This window comes from Nansenia antarctica (assembly GCF_963989245.1).
Source record: "Nansenia antarctica genome assembly, chromosome: 5".
Classification (NCBI taxonomy): domain Eukaryota; kingdom Metazoa; phylum Chordata; class Actinopteri; order Argentiniformes; family Microstomatidae; genus Nansenia; species Nansenia antarctica.
Genome location: NC_137690.1, coordinates 70,306,087 through 70,330,795, shown reverse-complemented (window position 1 = coordinate 70,330,795; position 24,709 = coordinate 70,306,087). Strand labels below are relative to the sequence as shown.

General features: G+C 43.5%; 2 protein-coding genes across 2 annotated transcripts; both read left to right on the top strand.

Annotated features, from left to right (window-relative positions):
* Positions 1–311: 311 nt before the first annotated feature.
* On the top strand, positions 312–12,491 carry LOC308158314 (coiled-coil domain-containing protein 106-like; the record flags this gene model as incomplete). The annotated part of the gene is made up of 8 exons (XM_080531906.1): positions 312–345; positions 893–988; positions 3,001–3,096; positions 5,113–5,208; positions 9,200–9,391; positions 10,013–10,165; positions 10,962–11,153; positions 12,175–12,491. 8 exons carry the CDS (start codon positions 312–314, stop codon positions 12,489–12,491), a joined length of 1,176 nt encoding a protein of 391 aa, XP_080388032.1.
* A 2,525-nt stretch (positions 12,492–15,016) lies between these two features.
* LOC308158313 (coiled-coil domain-containing protein 106-like) lies at positions 15,017–19,117 on the top strand (the record flags this gene model as incomplete). Its single annotated transcript, XM_080531905.1, has 4 exons — positions 15,017–15,050; positions 15,599–15,694; positions 17,759–17,941; positions 18,801–19,117. The coding sequence occupies 4 exons, from the start codon at positions 15,017–15,019 to the stop codon at positions 19,115–19,117; spliced, it is 630 nt and encodes a 209-aa protein (XP_080388031.1).
* Positions 19,118–24,709: the final 5,592 nt, after the last annotated feature.

The window sequence follows — 24,709 nt, the reverse complement described above, 5'->3', positions numbered from 1 at the left end:
TAAGTGTGATTCCGGCTGTCCTAATATGGTCAGAGGCGTCGCAGGGGTGCCCACTCACCTGGCGCAGTTTGGAGCCTAATTAATTTCAGAGTGTGCGAGGAAAGTTTGTACATTTAGGTAACTACCATGGCGCACTCTAATACTCAGTAATAACCTAGATATTCACCGAGCTGTATTACACCCAGGGACCATATCTCTCACACGTCGGCATGCATCTCATCTGATGTTATTCTGATGTTATTATCTGCAAGTTATCACTGTGTACGACTACTTTACAATCCACAGCCAAAGAAAGAAAGTCAACCAAAAAGATGAATTCCAGCTGCACGCAGGAGCATCCAGCAGGTAAGAGAATATCATTTCTAGAAACTTGCATTATGATTTAAACTAGTACATGACAAAAATGTGATTAATACTGTGTTATATTTGTTTTACAGTCAAATGGTGGCCCACCACTTGTTTTTGTGTAAAGAGATAAAAGAGATTAGGCTGGGGGAAATGTTCTTATATTCATAGACAGAGAACATTGAAATATAGACACGTTTTATAAATAGCAAATTGCATAACCCTTCCCTCATGTATAAAACACATATAACCATACCTAGACTGAAATTGAAAATGGACGACCCTCTCCAAATCCCTCCATGTGGACCATCTACCCCTCATGATAAATAATGAGAACAGTCCATTATATTGAAATTATAGTTATAACTATACTTTACAGCTATGCTTTGTTAACCATAACTTGTGTACAACAACCTTATATTTTAGGTTTTGACAGAGCAGAGACACTCCAATGCAGAGACACACAAAGTGTTTAAATGATGCGCTCCAAACATGATCCTTTATCAATTTCATAATGAGGTAATAGCCTGTGCTTGTGTCTCCACAGGTCTTTATAATGGCCATGAATACGAGCTCTCCTTTCCCTTCGAGGAGAGCGTGGAGCGGCCCTGTTACCTCAACCAGACTGAACACGTCTTGGGAGGTAATCTAAGGTTTAAAGGGGCGATCAGGGATTCAAACTACAACAAAGTCAGCCTCCCCCCCGCCACTGTTTTTGGTAAACAGCTGAGGGACGAGGCTGGGGGGAAATTTAACATTTAACCACTCTCAAATTCATAGACGGAGCTATATGGTTGCAATGACTGACCATCCATGAGATCAAAATGATAGTTAACTATGTTTTGAAGCTCAGCTGTATTGGTACCTGTTGGTCCGGCTCTGGATACTAGATACCTTTTCACAGATGGTAACAGAGAGAACTGGGCATGCCTGGGGTGACTGGGGTCCTATATGATCTTCTCTTCCTTCCTCTTACACTTTCAGAGTAGATGTCATCAGAGAGGAGGATCCTCTCAACGGTGCACCTGTAGACATGTGAGGAAGAGTGGCGCCAATGAAGGGGTCCATTTTCTATTGGTCAACACCGAATAGTTCCTTTACATTATACCAATAGAGCATGTTGCCAGGCAACAAACCAATATCAACCAAATCAATATTGGGTAAATCAGGACAGTTTAACCAGGAAGCTAGGTGAAACTATTTGACGCTCATTGGCACCACTCTCTCTTCTTCCTACCATAACACATCATGCATCCCCTCTGACTTCAGATCAGTCCTTCAACTCATTCAGTGCCGAGGGTGAATAAAGTAATCCAAACTGTCAACATTCTAGAGCACCAAGGGTGACTTTATTCACCAGAAATGCATAAATGATGAAGCATCATTTTGAATGAATGAATGAATGATCTTTATTGTCATTGTACGGGTACAACAACATTTAAATGCAAACCCTAGGTGCTAACAATCAACACAGTCCTAAGATAATAAAAAACAAGAATGAGACATAAATAGACATAAATAAGGGGATACGTGATCGGTAGGAATCTGAGAATGTATCTATTATGTAAACTTATATACACTATATGGCCTATTCACAGGGGGGTATATAGACAGGGGGAGTTAGCATGTAACTGTGTACTTATATAAACATATAAACTAGTAAACTTATACAGTGTATGAAAACCTAAACACAAGAATATAACATATTTTGTAGCCAGTGTTGTTGCTAGGTAAATACTACAAACTGATCCCCTCGAACGCGTAAGTGTGATTCCGGCTGTCCTAATATGGTCAGAGGCGTCGCAGGTGTGCCCACTCACCTGGCGCAGTTTGGAGCCTAATTAATTTCAGAGTGTGCGAGGAGGAAAGTTTGTACATTTAGGTAACTACCATGGCACACTCTAATACTCAGTAATAACCTAAGATATTCACCGAGCTGTATTACACCCAGGGACCATATCTCTCACACGTTCATGCATCGCATCCAGTGTTTCTGATGTTATTATCTGCAAGTTATCACTGTGTACGACTACTTTACAATCCACAGCCAAAGAAAGAAAGTCAACCAAAAAGATGAATTCCAGCAGCACGCAGGAGCATCCAGCAGGTAAGAGAATATCATTTCTAGAAACTTGCATTATGATTTAAACTAGTACATGACAAAAATGTGATTAATACTGTGTTATATTTGTTTTACAGTCAAATGGTGGCCCACCACTTGTTTTTGTGTAAAGAGATAAAAGAGATTAGGCTGGGGGAAATGTTCTTAAATTCCTAGACAGAGAACATTGAAATATAGACACATTTTTATAAATAGCAAATTGCATAACCCTTCCCTCATGTATAAAACACATATAACCATACCTAGACTGAAATAGAAAATGGACGACCCTCTCCAAATCCCTCCACGTGGACCATCTACCCCTCATGATAAATAATGATAACAGTCCATTATATTGAAATTATAGTTATAACTATACTTTACAGCTATGCTTTGTTAACCATAACTTGTGTACAACAACCTTATATTTTAGGTTTTGACAGAGCAGAGACACTCCAATGCAGAGACACACAAAGTGTTTAAATGATGGGCTCCAAACATGATCCTTTATCAATTTCATAATGAGGTAATAGCCTGTGCTTGTGTCTCCACAGGTCTTTATAATGGCCATGAATACGAGCTCTCCTTTCCCTTCGAGGAGAGCGTGGAGCGGCCCTGTTACCTCAACCAGACTGAACACGTCTTGGGAGGTAATCTAAGGTTTAAAGGGGCGATCAGGGATTCAAACTACAACAAAGTCAGCCTCCCCCCGCCACTGTTTTTGGTAAACAGCTGAGGGACGAGGCTGGGGGGAAATTTAACATTTAACCACTCTCAAATTCATAGACGGAGCTATATGGTTGCAATGACTGACCATCCATGAGATCAAAATGATAGTTAACTATGTTTTGAAGCTCAGCTGTATTGGTACCTGTTGGTCCGGCTCTGGATACTAGATACCTTTTCACAGATGGTAACAGAGAGAACTGGGCATGCCTGGGGTGACTGGGGTCCTATATGATCTTCTCTTCCTTCCTCTTACACTTTCAGAGTAGATGTCATCAGAGAGGAGGGTACTCTCAACGGTGCACCTGTAGACATGTGAGGAAGAGTGGCGCCAATGAAGGGGTCCATTTTCTATTGGTCAACACCGAATAGTTCCTTTACATTATACCAATAGAGCATGTTGCCAGGCAACAAACCAATATCAACCAAATCAATATTGGGTAAATCAGGACAGTTTAACCAGGAAGCTAGGTGAAACTATTTGACGCTCATTGGCACCACTCTCTCTTCTTCCTACCATAACACATCATGCATCCCCTCTGACTTCAGATCAGTCCTTCAACTCATTCAGTGCCGATGATAAATAAAGTAATCCAAACTGTCAACATTCTAGAGCACCAAGGGTGACTTTATTCACCAGAAATGCATAAATGATGAAGCATCATTTTGAATGAATGAATGAATGATCTTTATTGTCATTGTACGGGTACAACAACATTTAAATGCAAACCCTAGGTGCTAACAATCAACACAGTCCTAAGATAATAAAAAACAAGAATGAGACATAAATAGACATAAATAAGGGGATACGTGATCGGTAGGAATCTGAGAATGTATCTATTATGTAAACTTATATACTTATATACACTATATGGCCTATTCACAGGGGGGTATATAGACAGGGGGAGTTAGCATGTAACTGTGTACTTATATAAACATAAACTAGTAAACTTATACAGTGTATGAAAACCTAAACACAAGAATATAACATATTTTGTAGCCAGTGTTGTTGCTAGGTAAATACTACAAACTGATCCCCTCGAACGCCTAGTGTGATTCCGGCTGTCCTAATATGGTCAGAGGCGTCGCAGGTGTGCCCACTCACCTGGCGCAGTTTGGAGCCTAATTAATTTCAGAGTGTGCGAGGAGGAAAGTTTGTACATTTAGGTAACTACCATGGCGCACTCTAATACTCAGTAATAACCTAAGATATTCACCGAGCTTTATTACACCCAGGGACCATATCTCTCACACGTTCATGCATCGCATCCAGTGTTTCTGATGTTATTATCTGCAAGTTATCACTGTGTACGACTACTTTACAATCCACAGCCAAAGAAAGAAAGTCAACCAAAAAGATGAATTCCAGCAGCACGCAGGAGCATCCAGCAGGTAAGAGAATATCATTTCTAGAAACTTGCATTATGATTTAAACTAGTACATGACAAAAATGTGATTAATACTGTGTTATATTTGTTTTACAGTCAAATGGTGGCCCACCACTTGTTTTTGTGTAAAGAGATAAAAGAGATTAGGCTGGGGGAAATGTTCTTAAATTCATAGAGAGAGAACATTGAAATATAGACACATTTTTATAAATAGCAAATTGCATAACCCTTCCCTCATGTATAAAACACATATAACCATACCTAGACTGAAATTGAAAATGGACGACCCTCTCCAAATCCCTCCATGTGGACCATCTACCCCTCATGATAAATAATGATAACAGTCCATTATATTGAAATTATAGTTATAACTATATTTTACAGCTATGCTTTGTTAACCATAACTTGTGTACAACAACCTTATATTTTAGGTTTTGACAGAGCAGAGACACTCCAATGCAGAGACACACAAAGTGTTTAAATGATGGGCTCCAAACATGATCCTTTATCAATTTCATAATGAGGTAATAGCCTGTGCTTGTGTCTCCACAGGTCTTTATAATGGCCATGAATACGAGGTCTCCTTTCCCTTCGAGGAGAGCGTGGAGCGGCCCTGTTACCTCAACCAGACTGAACACGTCTTGGGAGGTAATCTAAGGTTTAAAGGGGCGATCAGGGATTCAAACAACGACAAAGTCAGCCTCCCCCGCCACTGTTTTTGGTAAACAGCTGAGGGACGAGGCTGGGGGGAAATGTAACATTTAACCACTCTCAAATTCATAGACGGAGCTATATGGTTGCAATGACTGACCATCCATGAGATCAAAATGATAGTTAACTATGTTTCTCAGCTGTATTGGTACCTGTTGGTCGAGGTCTGGATATGATACCTTTTCTGAGATGGTAACAGAGAGAACTGGGCATGGCTGGGGTGGCTGGGGTGCTTGATGGTCAACCAAATCAATATTGGGTAAATCAGGACAGTTTAACCAGGAAGCTAGGTGAAGCTCATTGGCGCCACTCTTCTTCCTACCATAAAACATGTCATGCATCCCCTGTGACTTCAGATCAGTCCTTCAACTCATTCAGTGCCGAGGGTGAATAAAGTAATCTAAACTGTCAACATTCTAGAGCGCCAAGGGTGACTTTATTCACCAGAAATGCATAAATGATGAAGCATCATTTTGAATGAATGAATGATCTTTATTGTCATTGTACGGGTACAACAACATTTATGAATGAATGAATGAATGAATGAATGGACTTTATTGTCATTGCTACAGTACAGGTACCAAACAACGAAATTTAGGAGGGGTGGCTCCCCTGGTGTTAGGAAAGGGGGAAAAAAAACACTTTTAGAAAAAGAATAAAATCACAAGAAGGTAAGGAGCTGGTTTACATAAATAAAGGCTATGTACACAATCCACTGTACTATACTGCACAGATAGTCAACTAGGGTTGTCATATTGCACAATAGTATTTTTTCACGTTATTTAAAGTGTCACAGTTTGCAGGCTTGAAATGTACATGTTTGTGCCTCAGCACTACACCTGATTTTTTCAGTCCAGCAGCTGCCATACAATCCGTCCAGACTGTCCAGGGCCCAGAACTTAGGTCTTTGCTGTGTTCAGGGCCTGGACGGCCCTGTGGTAGAAGCAGTTCTTCAGTCTGTTGGTCCTGTACCTCCTTTTCGAGGGCAGCCTGATAAAGTGTACGTGCCCAGGGTGGGTCGGGTCCCTGGAGATCTTGGAGGCCTTCCTGAGACAGCGTGTGTTGTACAGCTCTTCCAGAGAGGGGAGGGGGGCGCCGGTGATCTTCTGTGCTGTTCTCACGACTCTCTGTAGCGCATTTCTCTCCGCTGTTGTGCAGCTGTAGAACCAGTTGCAGATGCCGTAGGTGAGGATGCTCTCCACTGCGCCGCGGTAGAAGGCCACCAGTATCTCCTGCTTGTTGTGTTCTTTCCTGAGGCATCTCAGGGTGTATAGCCGCTGTTGTGCCCTCTTGATGGTGCCTTTTGTGTTGTCCTTCCAGGTCAGGTCATCCCGCATGTGATGTCCCAGGAATCGGAGGGTTGAGACTCTCTCCACGCTCTCTCCGTCGATGAGCAGGGGCTGGATCTCTGACTTTTTCCTCCTGAAGTCTACGATGAATTCCTGGGTCTTTGACTTGTTCAGCAGCAGGTTGTTAACCTTGCACAGCTTGCTCAGTTGCTCTACCTCATCCCTGTACGCCGCCTCGTCCCCCCCCGAGATACATCCCACCACGGTGGTGTCGTCTGCAAACTTTACGATGTAGTTGCTGGGGTTGACGGGGGTGAAGTCGTGGGTGTAGAGGTTGTAGAGGATGGGGCTTAGCACGCAGCCCTGGGGGGACCCAGTGCTGAGGCTGAGGGCTGTGGAGGTGTGGGGGCCCACCCGCACCCTCTGGGGGCGGTCGGTCAGGAAGTCCTTGATCCACGCACATATAGAGTGTGATAGACCCAGGTCTAGTAGTTTGGTCACTAGCCTGTCTGGAAGGATGGTGTTGAAGGCGGAGCTGAAGTCCACGAAGAGCAGTCTCGCGTAGGTGTTTCCCCTCTCCAGGTGGGATAGAGTGGCGTGGAGAGTCGTCGCGATGGCGTCCTCTGTGGACCTGTGGGCTCTGTAGGCGAACTGGTATGGATCCAGGTTGGGCGGGAGGCGTGTGAGTATGTGGGCCCGGACTAGTTTCTCGAAGCACTTCATGATGATTGGTGTGAGTGCCACCGGGCGGTAGTCGTTTAGGCAGCTCACCGTGCTTTTCTTCGGGACTGGGATGATAGTTGAGGTTTTCAGGCAGGGTGGGACGGTGGCCTGGGACAGGGACTGGTTAAAGATGTTGGTGAAAACCCCGGCCAGCTGGTCGGCGCAGTCTCTCAGCACCCGTCCCAGGACGCCATCCGGCCCCGAGGCTTTCCTGGGGTCCACCGCCTTCAGTACGCGTCTCACTTCATGCTCTGTTAGGGTGAGGCTGCTGAGAGCTGGAGAGAGTGGTGTTTGTGTTGCGGTTACCTCCGTTCGCCCCTCGTCGAACCGGGCGTAGAAGGTGTTCAGCTTTCCCGCCAGCAGGGGGTCGTCCTCTGCGGCTGTGAGCCTGTTGGCTCTGAAGTTTGTCATCTGCTGAACCCCCTGCCACATCCGCCTGGAGTCGTTGCTCAGGAGGCATTCCTCAATCTTCTCTCTGTGCTCTGCCTTGGCCGCTTTGATGCCGCGCTTAAGGTTGGCCCTGGTGGAGCTGTACAGCGGTGTGCTCTTCCCTGCGAAGAAGGCGTTGTCCCTCTCGTTGATCAGTTTTTGGACCTTCCCAGTCATCCATGGCTTCGTGTTGGGGTAGACCCGGACCCGTTTGTCCACGGTGACTGAGTTGGTGCAGTTCACTATGTGGTTCAGAACCGACGACGTGTACTGTTACAGGTCCTCATGCTCATATTCCTGCCATAGGGTGTCATTTAGGCAGATCTGCAGTGGAGCGGACCCTTCTGGCCAGGTTCTGACAGTCTTAGTGGTGATGGGAGCACTTTTCCCCATTGTAGTGTATGCAGGAATCAGGAGGATTGACACATGGTCAGACATGCCTAGATGAGCTAGCGGACTAGCCTTGTAAGCACGTTTGATGTTGGTGTATACCTTATCCAGTGTTTTTTCTCCTCTCGTTGCACATTTCACATGCTGATAGAACTTGGGTAGTACTGCCTTCAGGTCGACATGATTGAAGTCCCCCGCTCTGATGTGAATAGCCTGTGGATCAGTGCTTTGTTGGCCACTGATGACTTCATATAGTCGCGCCAATGCTAGGCTGCTGTCTGCGCTAGGCGCTATATACACACATGTTATTAGCACCGCGTTAAACTCCCTCGGGAGGTATGTGGGTCGGCATTTAACAGTCAAGTATTCCAGGTCTGGGGAGCAGTGGCTACTTACAGTTTTCGTGTTTAAGCACCAGCTATCCTTCGTCGATATTATGATCCCACCTCCTCTTGACTTCCCGCTAAGCTCCGTTCGGTCAGCGCGATGTAGCGTGCGCCCCTCCAAGCTAACAGCTGCGTCCACAATGTTGTCATTTAGCCAGGTTTCGGTCAGAATAATCACACAGCTAACCCCTGCGATGTTGTTTTTAGCAACCTGTAGTCTCAGTTCATCCATCTTGTTCGTCAGGGATCTGACGTTGGAGAGGAAAATACTTGGTAAAGTAAATGCAAACCCTAGGTGCTAACAATCAACACAGTCCGAAGATAATAAAAAACAAGAATGAGACATAAATAGACATAAATAGGGGGATAAGTGATCGGTAGGAATCTGAGAATGTATCTACTATGTAAACTTATATACTTATATACACTATTATGGCCTATTCACAGGGGGGTATATAGACAGGGGGAGTTAGCATGTAACTATGTACTTATATAAACATATAAACTAGTGAACTTATACAGTGTATGAAAACCTAAACACAAGAATGTGACATATTTTGTAGCCATATCAGTGTTGTTGCGAGGTAAATAGTATACTACATAAAACACTTAGGAACACTGTAGGAGGTGGTGAGCGTTCCGGAATTTCTTGCCAGTTTAGTGAGTGGTTTCGAAGCGTCCAACAGATGGTCATTTCATCCTCCTGTTTAGAAGCTGCAGCTGAACTGCCCCCGCAATACAGCCCCTTCATGCTGGTGTCCAACCTGCGCACCCACCTGTTCGTGGCCCTGGAGAAGAACTCCTGGCTGCAGAAACGCATCGAGGACCTGGAGGAGGAGCGCAACTTCCTGCGGCGCCAGCTGGACCGCTTCGTCTTCTGCACCAGGACCCAGGAGCCCAGCGGTGAGGAGACCAAACACACACTCACACACTCATTCACACACTCATTTACATTACATTCCACCAGCGGGGAGCCAGTGTAGTGAAGAGATGTGACCGGGCAGCGTGACTGCCGTGTTGGCAACTCCATACAACTCCACTCACTTATTAAAGACATTGTTTGAGTCAATAATTACTAACAATAATAACAGTTTATTAATACAATAGAATAATAGTCAATCACAATTAAATGTTTAGTGTTGCATATATACATACTTAGTGAGTGAGCTAGAAGCAATGGAAATTAAGGAATATTGTCACATTTCAAAATGGGTTCAGAGTGAATTGGTTCTGTTATCCTCAACGATATGGGGCGGCTGTGGTGCAGGAGGTAGAGCCACCGTCTAATGAACGCAACAGATCGACAGTTCGAGCCCCGGCTAGCCACATGTCGAAGTGTCCTTGGGCAAGACACTGAACCCCAAATTGCTCCCAGTGAGCGGGCCGGCGCCCCTTGCATGGTAGCTTGCCGCCGTTGGTGTGTGAATGTGTGTGTGAATGGGTGAATGAGAGGCCGTTGTAAAGCGCTTTGGATAAAAGGCGCTATATAAGTGCAGTCCATTTACCATTTATTCTCTTAATTAGGATGGAATGCTGACTTCCAGCACTCCGCCCCTCTAAAGCCGGAGCCACTCAGGCCCTGCACGCCGTCTCCACCTTCCCCCATGACCACCAGGTCTGGAACCAAGAGGAAACGCCTCCAGACCCAGTCTGGCACCCAGTGCAGCAGCATACCTGGTATTAGAGTGACACAGCTGCTATTAGAGTGACACAGCTGGTATTAGAGTGACATAGCTGGTATTGGAGTGACATAGCTGGTGTTAGAGTGACATAGCTGGTGTTAGAGTGACATAGCTGGTGTTAGAGTGACACAGCTGGTATTAGAGTGATATAGCTGGTATTAGAGTGATATAGCTGGTGTTAGAGTGACATAGCTGGTATTAGAGTGCATCAGAATGGGTTCCAGAGGTGTGGGTTGTTTGTGCACCTTTGTGCCCTATAGATCAGGGGAGGCTATTGGACGTAGAATTTGGAGGATACTCATTGTCATTTGGCAATATTTGAAGGATTGAAACTTGCCAATTGACACTTTAATGTGCAACCAACTTGTCATACCTTCTGCCCAACCTGACTACTATGGGATCTAGAGCCTTTAGCCGTTCTGCTCCCCGCCTCTGGAACTCGTCTCTGCCACCTAACATACGTAATATTGACACTCTCTCCACTTTCAAAATCCAGTCTTAAAACACACCTTTTCACAATGGCTTCTTTGGTTTGGTCGGCTGTATTTTGTTTGTTGTTATATCTGACTTTGCTGTTTTTATCTCACTTTGCTTTGTTGATTTTATAATGTTTTGATATGTGGTTTTAACTATGTCTTGTAAGGTGTCCTTGAGAGCCTTGAAAGGTGCCCATAAATACAATGTATTATTATTATTATAAAATAACTTAGATTTTGGTGATAGCTAATTGAAAACCTGTTGGGAAGTACAGTATTTACTATAAGCTTTCTCTCCTGCTGTGTCCCCTCCAGTGAAACAGGAGATGCGGGCAGATGAAGAAGACAAGTATTTTGAGGAAGATGGCTATCTGGAGGAAGAGGAAGTGATGTCGGACGAGGAGGATTCATCAGAGGAGACATCAAAGAAGCGGGCATCAGGGGATCAGCCGAGGATAAAAATGAGAAGAGTCTTCAGAATCACACGTGGAAGGGAAAGACAACGTGGTATGCAGACTAGTGGTGCTTTTACACTGGGTCCCAACCCAGACTTTCTTTGGGCCCAAGTACTGGTGTTTGTACAAATACAGGGCGATTTTGAGGACTTTAGGAGAGCAGGGAGGAGGAAACTGTCGGTGTCTTCAGAAACGTGTTTCCTGGCGAGTTTCACCCTCAAACCAGCATGGCTACTTGTGACTGAAACAATAGATCTGTCAACAATGTTTTTCCCCTGTGAAATTATTAGTAACAGGACTTTGAAACTAGCAAAGAGTTGTGTGTTTGAACGTGAGGCATTTACTTACTTTGGAAAACTAGCATAGTAGATGGCTGGCTAATGGCTAATTGAACAGTCACATTTCCTATGAAATGGGTGCCAACCTGCAGCTGGGCAAACTTAATAGTACATATAAATGCCTCTAAACGTGACTCTGAACCAAATTATCTCATGTTTTTTATCCCATGTTCATGCTTTTTAAGTAGCAGTCATGTCTTAGACTAGCCTTGTCAAACAATAGCCAGGTGAAATATCAAATCAAGTTTTATTTGTATAGCGCATTTCTCACAAGATGCGACTCAATGCGCTTCACATAATGATAGAGCCGCAAGCAGGCAAAGGTAAAAAACCTGTACACTGTGTAGCCAATACACATTGGGGCCAGGGCCCTGGGCTTTTCTTTGGGTCGTTCTTAGAGATGGAGAAACAAATGTCTGAGGCTCTGGGCTAAGCACCGGTGCCAAAAGTGACCGTGGAAAAGCACCCAAATCATATGGTTCTTTCACATCCTTTCTGACGTGTTCATGAAAGCTGCTACTAATGCTAGATGCTGCTACTTTTTTTAATTAGACGTTTCCTTGTCATCACCTACTGTGATCTTAATGTGTTGTTCTTGAAATAATGTGTTCTATGTGTGGTTTACTAACAGTATTTCACAATACAACTTTCATGACACATTTTTAAGTTGTTTATATATATTTTTTTTGCAGAAAGCGCTGTAAGGGTCAACTAAATACCACCTCTGTCTTCCAGTGAAGGATCCTGATGGAGTGCTGCATCGCTACCAGAAGATCCTCCACACCTACCAGAGACTGCGGAGCATGTCCAAGGCCTTCCAGGTCCACCGGGTGGACCGCAACACCATGGCCTCCACCTCCCCCATCGCTGAGCTGCTGCTGGTGGCCCCGGAGAAGGTGGAGGAGGTGGGCGAGTTCGACTCCTCCAAGGAGAAGCTTCTGGACTACGCCCGGCGGTGCTACAAGGCTCTGGACGAGCCGATGCACGTGACGGTGCAGGGCATGAAGAAGAAGCACCTGCTGCTGCCCATCACCTACAGGTTCAGGAACTGAACCACCCCACTTTCCTCCCCCCTCATGACCTCTGACCTCTGAAGAGTGCATTGTTGTATTTGTTCATCAGCAGACTCCTTTAGTTCTACTTCAGCTTTTTTTTTATTTTTTATTAAGTCATTTGTTTTGGGATATTTTTTATTTTTTATTTTTTGTCTCCGGGGGAGTTAATGTTTGAAACATTTGCCGATGGTGGATAATTGTGTTCTAGGGCTATGAGAGGAGGGTTTATTGTTTATTGAGAGCGGTCGTCTGGCCCGGAACGTCATCACATCAAGTCCAATATGCTATTGATGTAGTCTGTGTCAGAGTTTGTCTGTAGCCAACGACACATGCTCTTTGTAGGGAAGGGCAGCCCATGCCCAGTTAAGGGGAAGAAATGTCATTTTCTTAATATTTCAAACGCATAATATTTTGGTTGCTGCTCATTGGCTTTGATGGTATACATATTTTATATGGACATTAAAAAAGTTGTCAAATCACAGAGAATAAGGAGAATAGAGAGGAAATGTTTCCACGAGGAAGAGATTTTGTACTAAACTTTTGTTCTAGTATGTTGTTGTATATAATCAGTGAATACTGTAGTCTTGTAGGCTATTACAGCAGCTACATAGACCAACACATGTATTTTTCACAATCCTTTCACTCCCACTATTTAACTTACTTGGTTATCGGAATACGTTTTTTACAATCATTGGTTTGATTCGTGGCTATCAGTGTTGAATTCAGTCATGCAGTGCAATAGAATCCAGCCTTACCCAGGATGTGAGGTGGGAGCAGGGGAGGCTGGTGGAGGTAGAAATGGAGGACAGGTTCACATGTTTGATACCATTCCTCATTCCATTACATGCATTACAATGAGCCTGTCCTCCGATTTCTACCTCCACTGGGTGTATTACAATCCAGCCTTAGAATTCCATACCTAGGATATGAAGTGTGAGCTTTGCAGCAATTAGTACTGCCCTATTGCACAATTAAAATAGAAGCACTGAACATTTGGAAGGGAAATGTCCACTGTCTAGAGTTTGTGCATATGTCAAATGTTTTGTTTTGATGGTAAGGAGAGAGAGAGAGAAACGGAAAAAAGCACTGGTGGGTGTAAGGAAATTCAGGAGTCAATTTGTTGGCTATATTTGATTTTGTTTAAGTTGAACTCTGACCTCTATCTGATCCTCAACAACAATCTTTCTGTTTATATTTTTCCACTTGAGTTGTTGCACAGTTGTGACAGAATGTTGAGATCAGTGAAACCAGTGTTGCCATCTACTGGACAATAAATCACTTATAAGACATGTTATTGGGAAATGTTATTGAGAGATGGGGAAATGTGACATGAAATATCTGTCATTCATAGACGGAGCTCTGCATGCAAGCACTCGGGACCAAGAGTCCATGATATTGAAATGACGTGAAGCTATATAATGTTTTTGGTTTTTACAAAGAAATAGTTCACAAACAATGAAGTAAAACAACCGTTTGTTGGTTTCTAATAAGGTCAGACAGTTCATCAGCTCATTAGGTATGTATACAGTGGTAAGTATTTGACCAGTGAAGCATTGTCTCTCCTTGTGGCTCTATGCTCCAAAGGTTTGGATTTGAAATCAAACAATTAATATGGGGTTAAAAAAAACGATTGTCAGCTGTTATGTGAGAGTATTTGTATACATATTAGTTTCACAATTTAGAAACAACATCAGTCTAAAGAGTATGAATTAGGTTATTTATTATTAGGTTATATAAGCCTCAGTGGTGAACATGTTTGAAGTAGACCAACATACAGCCACTGTAGCAGGTGTCAAAGCCGTGTGCTGGTAAACCTTGTTAGTGCATTAGTTTTTACATATTCTGCCTGGCTTAGGCATGTATGGCTGCCACTGGAGCTGTCTTTATTGACGGCAGCAGCAGTCAGAGCAGCAGAGTTAACTCTAAATGTAGAGTACAGAAATGTCTGCTTGACGTGGCCTGGGGTGGTCCAGTGGTCCAGAATATGACACCGCGGTCTACAGTGCACACATATGCCCATGGGACGGACTGATTTCCAGGCGTCGGGCGCTCGTGTCGTTTTTCAGAAGCGCACTGCTCCGAGATAACGACCGTGTTTGAGAGGATCGATTTGAAACAGTTATCAGCGCCTTTTCAATAAACGACGCATAGCGGGGCTCATCTAATCACTAATCGACGCAGTGCCGTGTTCAAACTGATCCCCTCGAACGCGTAAGTGTGATTCCGGCTGTCCTAATATGGTCAGAGGCGTCGCAGGTGTGCCCACTCACCTGGCGCAGTTTGGAGCCTAATTAATTTCAGAGCGTGCGAGGAGGAAAGTTTGTACATTTAGGTAACTACCATGGCACACGCTAATACTCAGTAATAACCTAGATATTCACCGAGCTTTATTACACCCAGGGACCATATCTCTCACACGTTCATGCATCGCATCCAGTGTTTCTGATGTTATTATCTGCAAGTTATCACTGTGTACGACTACTTTACAATCCACAGCCAAAGAAAGAAAGTCAACCAAAAAGATGAATTCCAGCAGCACGCAGGAGCATCCAGCAGGTAAGAGAATATCATTTCTAGAAACTTGCATTATGATTTAAACTAGTACATTACAAAAATGTGATTAATACTGTGTTATATTTGTTTTACAGTCAAATGGTGGCCCACCACTTGTTTTTGTGTAAAGAGATAAAAGAGATTAGGCTGGGGGAAATGTTCTTAAATTCCTAGACAGAGAACATTGAAATATAGACAAATTTTTATAAATAGCAAATTGCATAACCCTTTCCTCATGTATAAAACACATATAACCATACCTAGACTGAAATTGAAAATGGACGACCCTCTCCAAATCCCTCCATGTGGACCATCTACCCCTCATGATAAATAATGATAACAGTCCATTATATTGAAATTATAGTTATAACTATATTTTACAGCTATGCTTTGTTAACCATAACTTGTGTACAACAACCTTATATTTTAGGTTTTGACAGAGCAGAGACACTCCAATGCAGAGACACACAAAGTGTTTAAATGATGGGCTCCAAACATGATCCTTTATCAATTTCATAATGAGGTAATAGCCTGTGCTTGTGTCTCCACAGGTCTTTATAACGGCAGTGAATACGAGCTCTCCTTTCCCTTCGAGGAGAGCGTGGAGCGGCCCTGTTACCTCAACCAGACTGAACACGTTTTGGGAGGTAATCTAAGGTTTAAAGGGGCGATCAGGGATTCAAACTACAACAAAGTCAGCCTCCCCCGCCACTGTTTTTGGTAAACAGCTGAGGGACGAGGCTGGGGGGAAATTTAACATTTAACCACTCTCAAATTCATAGACGGAGCTATATGGTTGCAATGACTGACCATCCATGAGATCAAAATGATAGTTACGGTATATATAACATATTCTACACTCAAACATTACATAATTACGGTATACTGAAATACACTCAATTTAAATGATAGGAGAGAGGGAGGAGGCGCCTGGTTGCAGCAGTGAATCACTGGGCTCTTTAAAGCAGATGAATAAACATGTTTTATGCCACTTTTAACTAAATAATAAAGTGAACCCTTATTTTGAACATGGTATGAAAAAAATGCCTACATTATCAGAAGTTGTCGAGCTGCCTTTTTCGTGCCTCCCGTCATAGTTGACAGAGAAGCCAAAGTGCTCCCATACATGGCATTTAAATGGAGGGAGGCATTTCGAGTTCTTCTCCGCCGAACAACGTAACATGATACACTTGGGCCGCGTTCGTAAATTCGCTTTGAGAGCGCCGGAGCGCACACTGGGTCCGACGCCATAAAGGGACCATGTAATTTGATTGGACAAGAGCGCTCAGCGCTCAGATTCCAGAGCGGATTTACGAACGCGGATTTACGAACGCAGCCTTGTTGTTGTGGATTCCCAGCTTCACGTGTAGTGAGCAAACAACGGATTATTTTTCTTTCGCATTATCAACCTATCATTGCGCTTTAGAGTAAAACAAACCCGCAACTGTCGCGTCTATCTTTTCATGGCAACTCTACATTGTGATTTATAAGAGATATTAAGTAAGATATTAAGTAATATTATTACTTGTTAACATTTTGCAATTGATCCGCGGTACACATGCGTTCCGAACCGTGGAGGGCGATCCGAACGGGTGATCCGTTACACCCCTAGTAACTATCTATTTCACAGACACATGATGGATGATGATGGGGGATGGTGGTGGTCAGTAGAGTACAGTAACTATCTATTTCACAGACACATGATGGATGATGATGATGGGTGGTGGTGGTCAGTAGAGTACAGTAACTATCTATTTCACAGACACATGATGGATGATGATTAGGGATGTCCCGATCCCACTTTTTCACTACCGATACCGATACCGATACCTGGGCTTCGGGTATCGGCGATACCGATACCGATCCGATATTTGTATAAATTTTTTGACCCCTGAATATTTATTTTATTTTTTTTTATTTTTTTCCTAACACCAGGGGAGCCACCCCTCCTAAATTTCGTTGTTTGGTACCTGTACTGTAGCAATGACAATAAAGACCATTCATTCATTCATTCATTCAAATACCTCCCCAGTATATAGTCCACACCAACAACAGTTAAATTAAAGACTGCCAGCCTTTATTAAAGCAACAAATGCGACGTGTTGTGGATTGGAACTACGGATCATAAGCTTTCAAATGATGTGTCATACATTGAAATCCGAAAAAATATGAAGTTAGAGTAATTTGAATGTTGTTAGACGTCAGGCACATAGGGTTAACCTCTTTGTAATGAAACCGGAAGCACACAGCGCAGCGCTATGCGCATTTTAAGCGCATATAGGACTCGCGTGAAGCGCTATGCGCATTTTAAGCGCATATAGGACTTGCGTGAAGGATTTCTGCGACACGTGTTTCTGTTCACTGTTTTTATTCTCTCATCGCTTATACACATAAGTTTGACTGCGGATGACAGTAGGATCGGATCGGAGCCTTTTTTTTTTCTGGTCCGATCTCCGATCCAGCATTCAGGACCAATATCGGGTCGATATCCGATCTCAGTATCGGATCGGGACATCCCTAATGATGATGATGGGTGGTGGTGGTGGTCAGTAGAGTACAGTAACTATCTATTTCACAGACACATGATGGATGATGATGATGGGTGGTGGTGGTGGTCAGTAGAGTACAGTAACTATCTATTTCATAGACACATGATGGATGATGATGATGGTAGATTGTGTCTAAGAGCAGGTGTTGTGCCCCCCCCGTAGGAATGCTTCCTGGCATGCCCCCCCCCCTGATGATGCACCCCCAGCTGGCCCTGGCCCCCGCCCTGGGAGCGCTGCAGCTGCCAGAGTGGACCGAGTACAAGACCGCAGACGGCAAGACCTACTACTACAACAACCGCACCCTGGCGTCCACCTGGTACCAGCCCCAGGAGCTGAGAGAGAAAGGTAGAGTTAGACACCTGGGACAAGCCCCAGAGCTGAGAGAGAAAGGTAGAGTTAGACACCTGGGACGCAGACACATGATGGATGATGATCATGATGGGTGGTGGTCAGTAGTACAGTAACTATCTATTTCACAGACACATGATGGATGATGATGGGGGATGGTGGTGGTCAGTAGAGTACAGTAACTATTAGGGGTGTAACGGATCACCTAACTCACGGATCGGATCGTGTCACGGTTTTTGAGTCACGGATCGGATCATTTTTCGGATCAACACAAAACATTTTTGTTTTTATAAAAACTGCTTTTTCCTTGAATTCTGTAAAAACACCACTTTTACTATGTGACAAAAACCAACAACATTCAAGATGTCAAAACTGGTAATATATATATACCGGTAACTATGTTTTGAAGCTCAGCTGTATTGGTACCTGTTGGTCCGGCTCTGGATACTATGATACCTTTTCCCAGATAACAGTAACAGTAACAGAGAGAACTGGGCATGGCTGGGGTGGCTGAGGTCCTAGATGGTCTTCTCGGCCATCCTCTTGCACTTCCAGAGTAGATGTCGTCAGAGAGGTGGATCCTCTCAACGGTGCACCTGTAGACATTTGTGAGGAAGAGTGGCGCCCATGAAGGGGTCCATTTTCTATTGGTCAACACTGAATAGTTCCTTTACATTATACCATTATACCAATGTTTCCTTGTCACCTCATCACCCACTGTGATCTTGAAATAATGTGTTGTATGTGTAGTTTACTAACAGTACTTCACATTACAACTTTCATTACACTCTTTAAAGTTGTTTATTATTGTTATAAGCGCTGTAAGGGTCAACTAAATGCCACCTCTGTCTTCCAGTGAAGGATCCTGATGGAGTGCTGCATCGCTACCAGAAGATCCTCCACACCTACCAGAGACTGCGGAGCATGTCCAAAGCCTTCCAGGTCCACAGGGTGGACCGCAACACCATGGCCTCCACCTCCCCCATCGCTGAGCTGCTGCTGGTGGCCCCGGAGAAGGTGGGCGAGGTGGGCGAGTTCGACTCCTCCAAGGAGAAGCTTCTGGACTACGCCCGGCGGTGCTACAAGGCTCTGGACGAGCCGATGCACGTGACGGTGCAGGGCATGAAGAAGAAGCACCTGCTGCTGCCCATCACCTACAGGTTCAGGAACTGAACCACCCCACTATCCTCCCTCCTCATGACCTCTGACCTCTGAAGAGTGCATTCTCACTTGTTGTATTTGTTCATCAGCAGACTCCTTTAGTTCTACTTCAGCTTTTTATTTTATTTCTATTAAGTCATTTGTTTTGGGATATTTTAGTTTTTCGATTTGTTTGTCTCCGGGGGAGTTAATGCTTGAAACATTTGCCGATGGTGGATAATTGTGTTCTAGGGCTTTGAGAGGAGGGTTTATTGTTTATTGAGAGGGGTCGACTGGTCCCGGAACGTCATCACATCAAGTCCAATATGCTATTAATGGAGTCTGTGTCAGAGTTTTCTGGCTTTAAGTTTGGTTTAATGCTTACTGATTGCCATCATAGTAGTTATCAACTGTAGCCAACGACACGTGCTCTTTGTAGGGAAGGGCAGCCCATACCCAGTTAAGGGGAAGAAATGTCATTTTCTTAATATTTCAAACGCATAATATTTTGGTTGCTGCTCAATTGGCTTTGATGGTATACATATTTTATATCGAAATTAAAAAGTTGTCAAACCACAGAGAATAAGGAGAATAGGGAGGACATTTTTCCACGAGGAAGAGATTTTGTACTAAACTTTTGTTCTAGTATGTTGTTGTATGTAAACAGTTTTTACAATCATTGGTTTGATTCGTGGCTCTCAGTGTTGAATTCAGTCATGCAGTGCAATAGAATCCAGCCTTACCCAGGATGTGAGGGGGGAGCAGGGGAGGCTGGTGGAGGTAGAAATGGAGGACAGGTTCACATGTTTGATACCATTCGTCATTCCATTTCATGCATTACAATGAGCCTGTCCTCCGATTTCTACCTCCACTGGGTGTATTAGAATCCAGCCTTACCTAGGATATGAAGTGTGAGCTTTGCAGCAATTAGTACTGCCCTATTGCACAATTAAAATAGAAGCACTGAACATTTGGAAGGGAAATGTCCACTGTCTAGAGTTTGTGCATACATCAATTTTTTTGTTTTGATGGTAAGGAGAGAGAGAGAGAGAGAAAAAGAAAAAAGCACTGGTGGGTGTAAGGAAACTCAGGAGTCAATTTGTTGGCTATATTTGATTTTGTTTAAGTTGAACTCTGACCTCTATCTGATCCTCAACAACAATCTTTCTGTTTATATTTTTCCACTTGAGTTGTTGCACAGTTGTGACAGAATGTTGAGATCAGTGAAACCAGTGTTGCCATCTACTGGACAATAAAGCACTTATAAGACATGTTATTGGGAAATGTTATTGAGAGATGGGGAAATGTGACATGAAATATCTGTCATATTCATAGACGGAGCTCTGCATGCAAGCACTCGGGACCAAGAGTCCATGATATTGAAATGACGTGAAGCTATATAATGTTTTTGGTTTTTACAAAGAAATAGTTCACAAACAATGAAGTAAAACAACCTTATATGTTGGTTTCTAATAAGGTCAGACAGTTCATCAGCTCATTAGGTATTTATACAGTGGTAAGTATTTGACCAGTGAAGCATTGTCTCTACTGTTGGCTCTATGCTCCAAAGGTTTGGATTTGAAATCATGGGGTTAAAAAAACGGAGTGTCAGCTGTTATGTGAGAGTATTTGTATAAATATTAGTTTCACAATTTAGAAACAACATCAGTCTAAAGAGTATGAATTAGGTTATTTATTATTAGGTTATATAAGCTTAAGCCTCAGTGGTGAACATGTTTGAAGTAGACCAACATACAGCCACTGTAGCAGGTGTCAAAGCCGTGTGCTGGTAAACCTTGTTAGTGCATTAGTTTTTACATATTCTCTCTGGCTTAGGCATACGTATTTAGACACACACACACACACACAAAGGTGGACTTACCCAGACGCCGACTCCGATGACCATTATGAAGTAACCGATGATGACGATGATGTCAGCCGGGTTGTTAATGGTCACCTGTGTCGATGTGGTTTGGGACGAAGGCCCCTCCATCTTTCAACAGGCGTGAACAAGACCTTCACAGTATGAACTACCTAAATACTGTCCAATAGGCGTGAACAAGACCTTTACAATACGAACTACCTAAATACTGTCTCAATGAAGCAACAAGACCTTCAAAGTACAAACTACCTAAATACTGTCCAACAGGCGTGAACAAGACCTACTCTACGAACTACCTAAATACTGTCCCGATGAAATGTCCCAATGAACGACTCCAATTAAAAAACTACGATGAAAGGAAAATCAATCCAAAATCCACCTCACGCAGGACAGATATAACATAAGAGGATGTCCAAGTGAGTGAGTGAGAGGGAAGTTTGGATGGTCAGTTAGGACCTTTGGTCCTTAGAAGAATACAGATTGTAGACTTTAATGACACTAATAATTAACATCTCTGGCCTACACACTTGATTTGAGGTCAGTCATCCCCTAATCCCCCCAGACACTCCTTTCGATCTGAAAAGAACGGATAGGTAACAGTACAGGCAAGCGTAACCATGACGACCACTGTCCTGTTATACCTATCTATCTATCTATCTATTTATCTATCTATCTGTCTATCTGTCTGTCTGTCTGTGTCTATCTATCTGTCTATCTATCTGTATCTATCTGTCTGTCTATCTGTCTGTCTGTCTGTCTGTCTACCTACCTACCTATCTATCTATCTCTCTATCTATCTATCTATCTATCTACCTATCTATCTATCCATCTATTTATCTACCTATCTATATCTATCTATCCATCTATCTATCTATCTATCTATTTATTTAAATAAAGGCCTACAGAAGTGTCTAGGTCTAGGACATAGAGGCTAGGGATCGTTTCTGGATATGGTCCATATTCTCCTCACGGTCTCTGATCTATGATCAACATATCCCCAGTGTTGCAACACTGGATAGATAGATATGTTGAGAGACAGTGGAGTAAAAATAAGATTTACTTATGGAGGAGTTACCCAAAGGAGGTTGCAAAGACAATATAAATATTATGAAAAGGGAGGACATCATTAGTTCCCTCCTGGACATTTATCCATCTATCATTTTACACATTGGTCAATGTGGGTGTGTGTGTGCAGCCCGGGTTAATGATTGTTGTTGTCATGGTTACTGACAGTGTCAGAAGGACAAACTGACAACAAACAGACATACAGGTCTGCTGATGTCGCCCAGAGAGGTTAAGGGTGAGGTTAAGGGTCAACGAGTCATGGGACAATAATCAGAAAACCGTAAGCAAGGGGCGCTTAGGTGGCGTAGTGGATGTACCGCAGGGTTCCCGGTTCGATTCCAGCTGCAGACATATCCTGCATGTCATCCCTTCTCTCTCTCACCCATCCTTCCTGTCATAATCTCTACTATATCTGTCATTAAAAAGTAAAAATATGAGTGGGACTGCCCCACTCAGAAAAAATAACTTAAAAGAAAACCGTAAGCAAAGTTTCCTTTATTCATTTGATAACATAGCGGTCATCAAAATATCACGTTATGCACCAACCTCACCAAGTCTATTTCCTGTATGTGCAAATATACCCGGCAATAAAAATTATTCTGATTCTTTAGGAGACTGAGGATATGTGTCAATCAAATCTAATGGACAACTACTACTTAAAATCACTATCTGCCCACGTCATCTCTTTGACATAGGCATTTTTGACACTAAATACAAAGATGGCTCGGCTGACCACAAGTGAAGCATGACCTATACCAAGTCTCTTGGCTCGGTAATCTCCACATGGGTTTTTCTACCACGGCTATGCAGACGACACTCAACTCTTCCTGTCTTCCTCCTCCTCTGACTTACATGTGGCAACACGTGTCTCTGTGTTTCTCGCTGACATCTCTACATGGATGGCAAAAGTGATTGATTGGCTTCCCCATCCCCATGATGAGGATGAAGATACACTTCCCCCAACCCCATGAAGATGAAGATGATTTTCTTTCGTCAGTCTGTCCGTTCTTTCATTCATTTAATCTTCAGTTCTTTCATTCGTCCGTTTGTTCCTCAGTAGTTTTCTGCCCGTTCTTCCATCTGTCTGTTTTTCATCTTTTTCATCCTTCTGTTCGTTCTCCTGTCCACTCTTCATTCTTCCTTTTGTCTAACCATTCTTTCATTCTTCCGTTAGTTCGTTTGTGTTCTTCCTTGTTCATGTTTGTTCATTCGGCCGGCCCTGGTACTTTTGTGGCCCTAAGCAAGATTTTTAATATAGCAACAAACTTTACAACACATTACAAGGTCTAAGCAGTGGCGGCTGGCCGATAGAGGGCGCTGGGGCGCCGCCCCCACCTTCACTTCCACCTTCAGTTGCGATTTGTAAAAGTTTTTTTTTTAAATAAACATTGTTTATTCACAAAATGCGGCTGATATTCTGTCGGCGCCTATCAGCATTCATTAAAAATCCTCCAATACAATTAACATTTTTATCTGTGTGTGTGTGTGTGTGTAAAACTCACTGTTAAAATACGTAGGGGGAGAACGCGGGGCGCCGTGTCAATGCAAGTCTATGCCAGGACGAATACTTTTGGCTTACACGTGAGCTGTAGCAGTGCTCCAATTGGCTGTCTCTATTTCTTGGCCAGGACGCACATTTGTGCGCCCTGGCCAAGAAATCTCCGGTTGTATTGCAGACAATGCATTATGCTGAGGACTCCCGACTTCCGGTTTTCCGGACTTCGGGCTTCCGGAGTATTTTAAATGAACATTCGTAATGTCTGTCTCTGATGTTCATGGTCAATTAAATCAGCCTATTTTGTGCAACTAATAATGTTCCCGCTAATGGGTTAACCAAGCAGCCTCGCACCTAACGTGCAAGCACCTATCTTCGAACTATTCATAGCAATATGCGCGGGGCAAGGCGGAGGTATGGGTAAACACGGCTCATGTTCTGTCATCAAAGGTAAGAGTTGGTTTTCTTTAACTCAGCTGATGCATTGTTGTGTTTCTGACATGGTCTGGTTGTGTTTCTGACATGGTCTGGTTGTGTTACAGACATGGTCTGGTTGTGTTTCTGACATGGTCTGGTTGTGTTTCTGACATGGTCTGGTTGTGTTTCTGACATGGTCTGGTTGTGTTTCTGACATGGTCTGGTTGTGATACAGACATGGTCTGGTTGTGATACAGACATGGTCTGGTTGTGTTTCTGACATGGTCTGGTTGTGATACATCATTGAATGTGTTGACCACCATCACTCTCCATCATCATCCATCATGTGTCTATGAAATAGATAGTACTGTACTACTGACTGCAGCATTCATCTCTGCTCATTGATGTAGCCATGTCACACAGACACATAGTACACATATTCATCTGCTACCTTTATTAACCTGAGTGTAGCTGTGAGGCCTGTACTAGCCTTGTTGACTAGACTTCCTCCTTGTCTGACACTGGGTATTGGACCGTACCGACGTCCATAGACCGGTCACTCTTCCACCTCAGTGTCTGTAGTTGACAGGGTAACTTCTCCATGGCCACACGGTCATTTTAAGGGTGAAAGTTGAAATGATACAATGGTTGTAACGCCAGTGCGTGTTTTATGCGCGTGCACGCGGGGAAGAAATCGTGCACGCGAAAAATATTCGCGCGCGCTGCGCGCGCGGAAGAGGACCCCCCCGCCACACTGCTGTGCCCC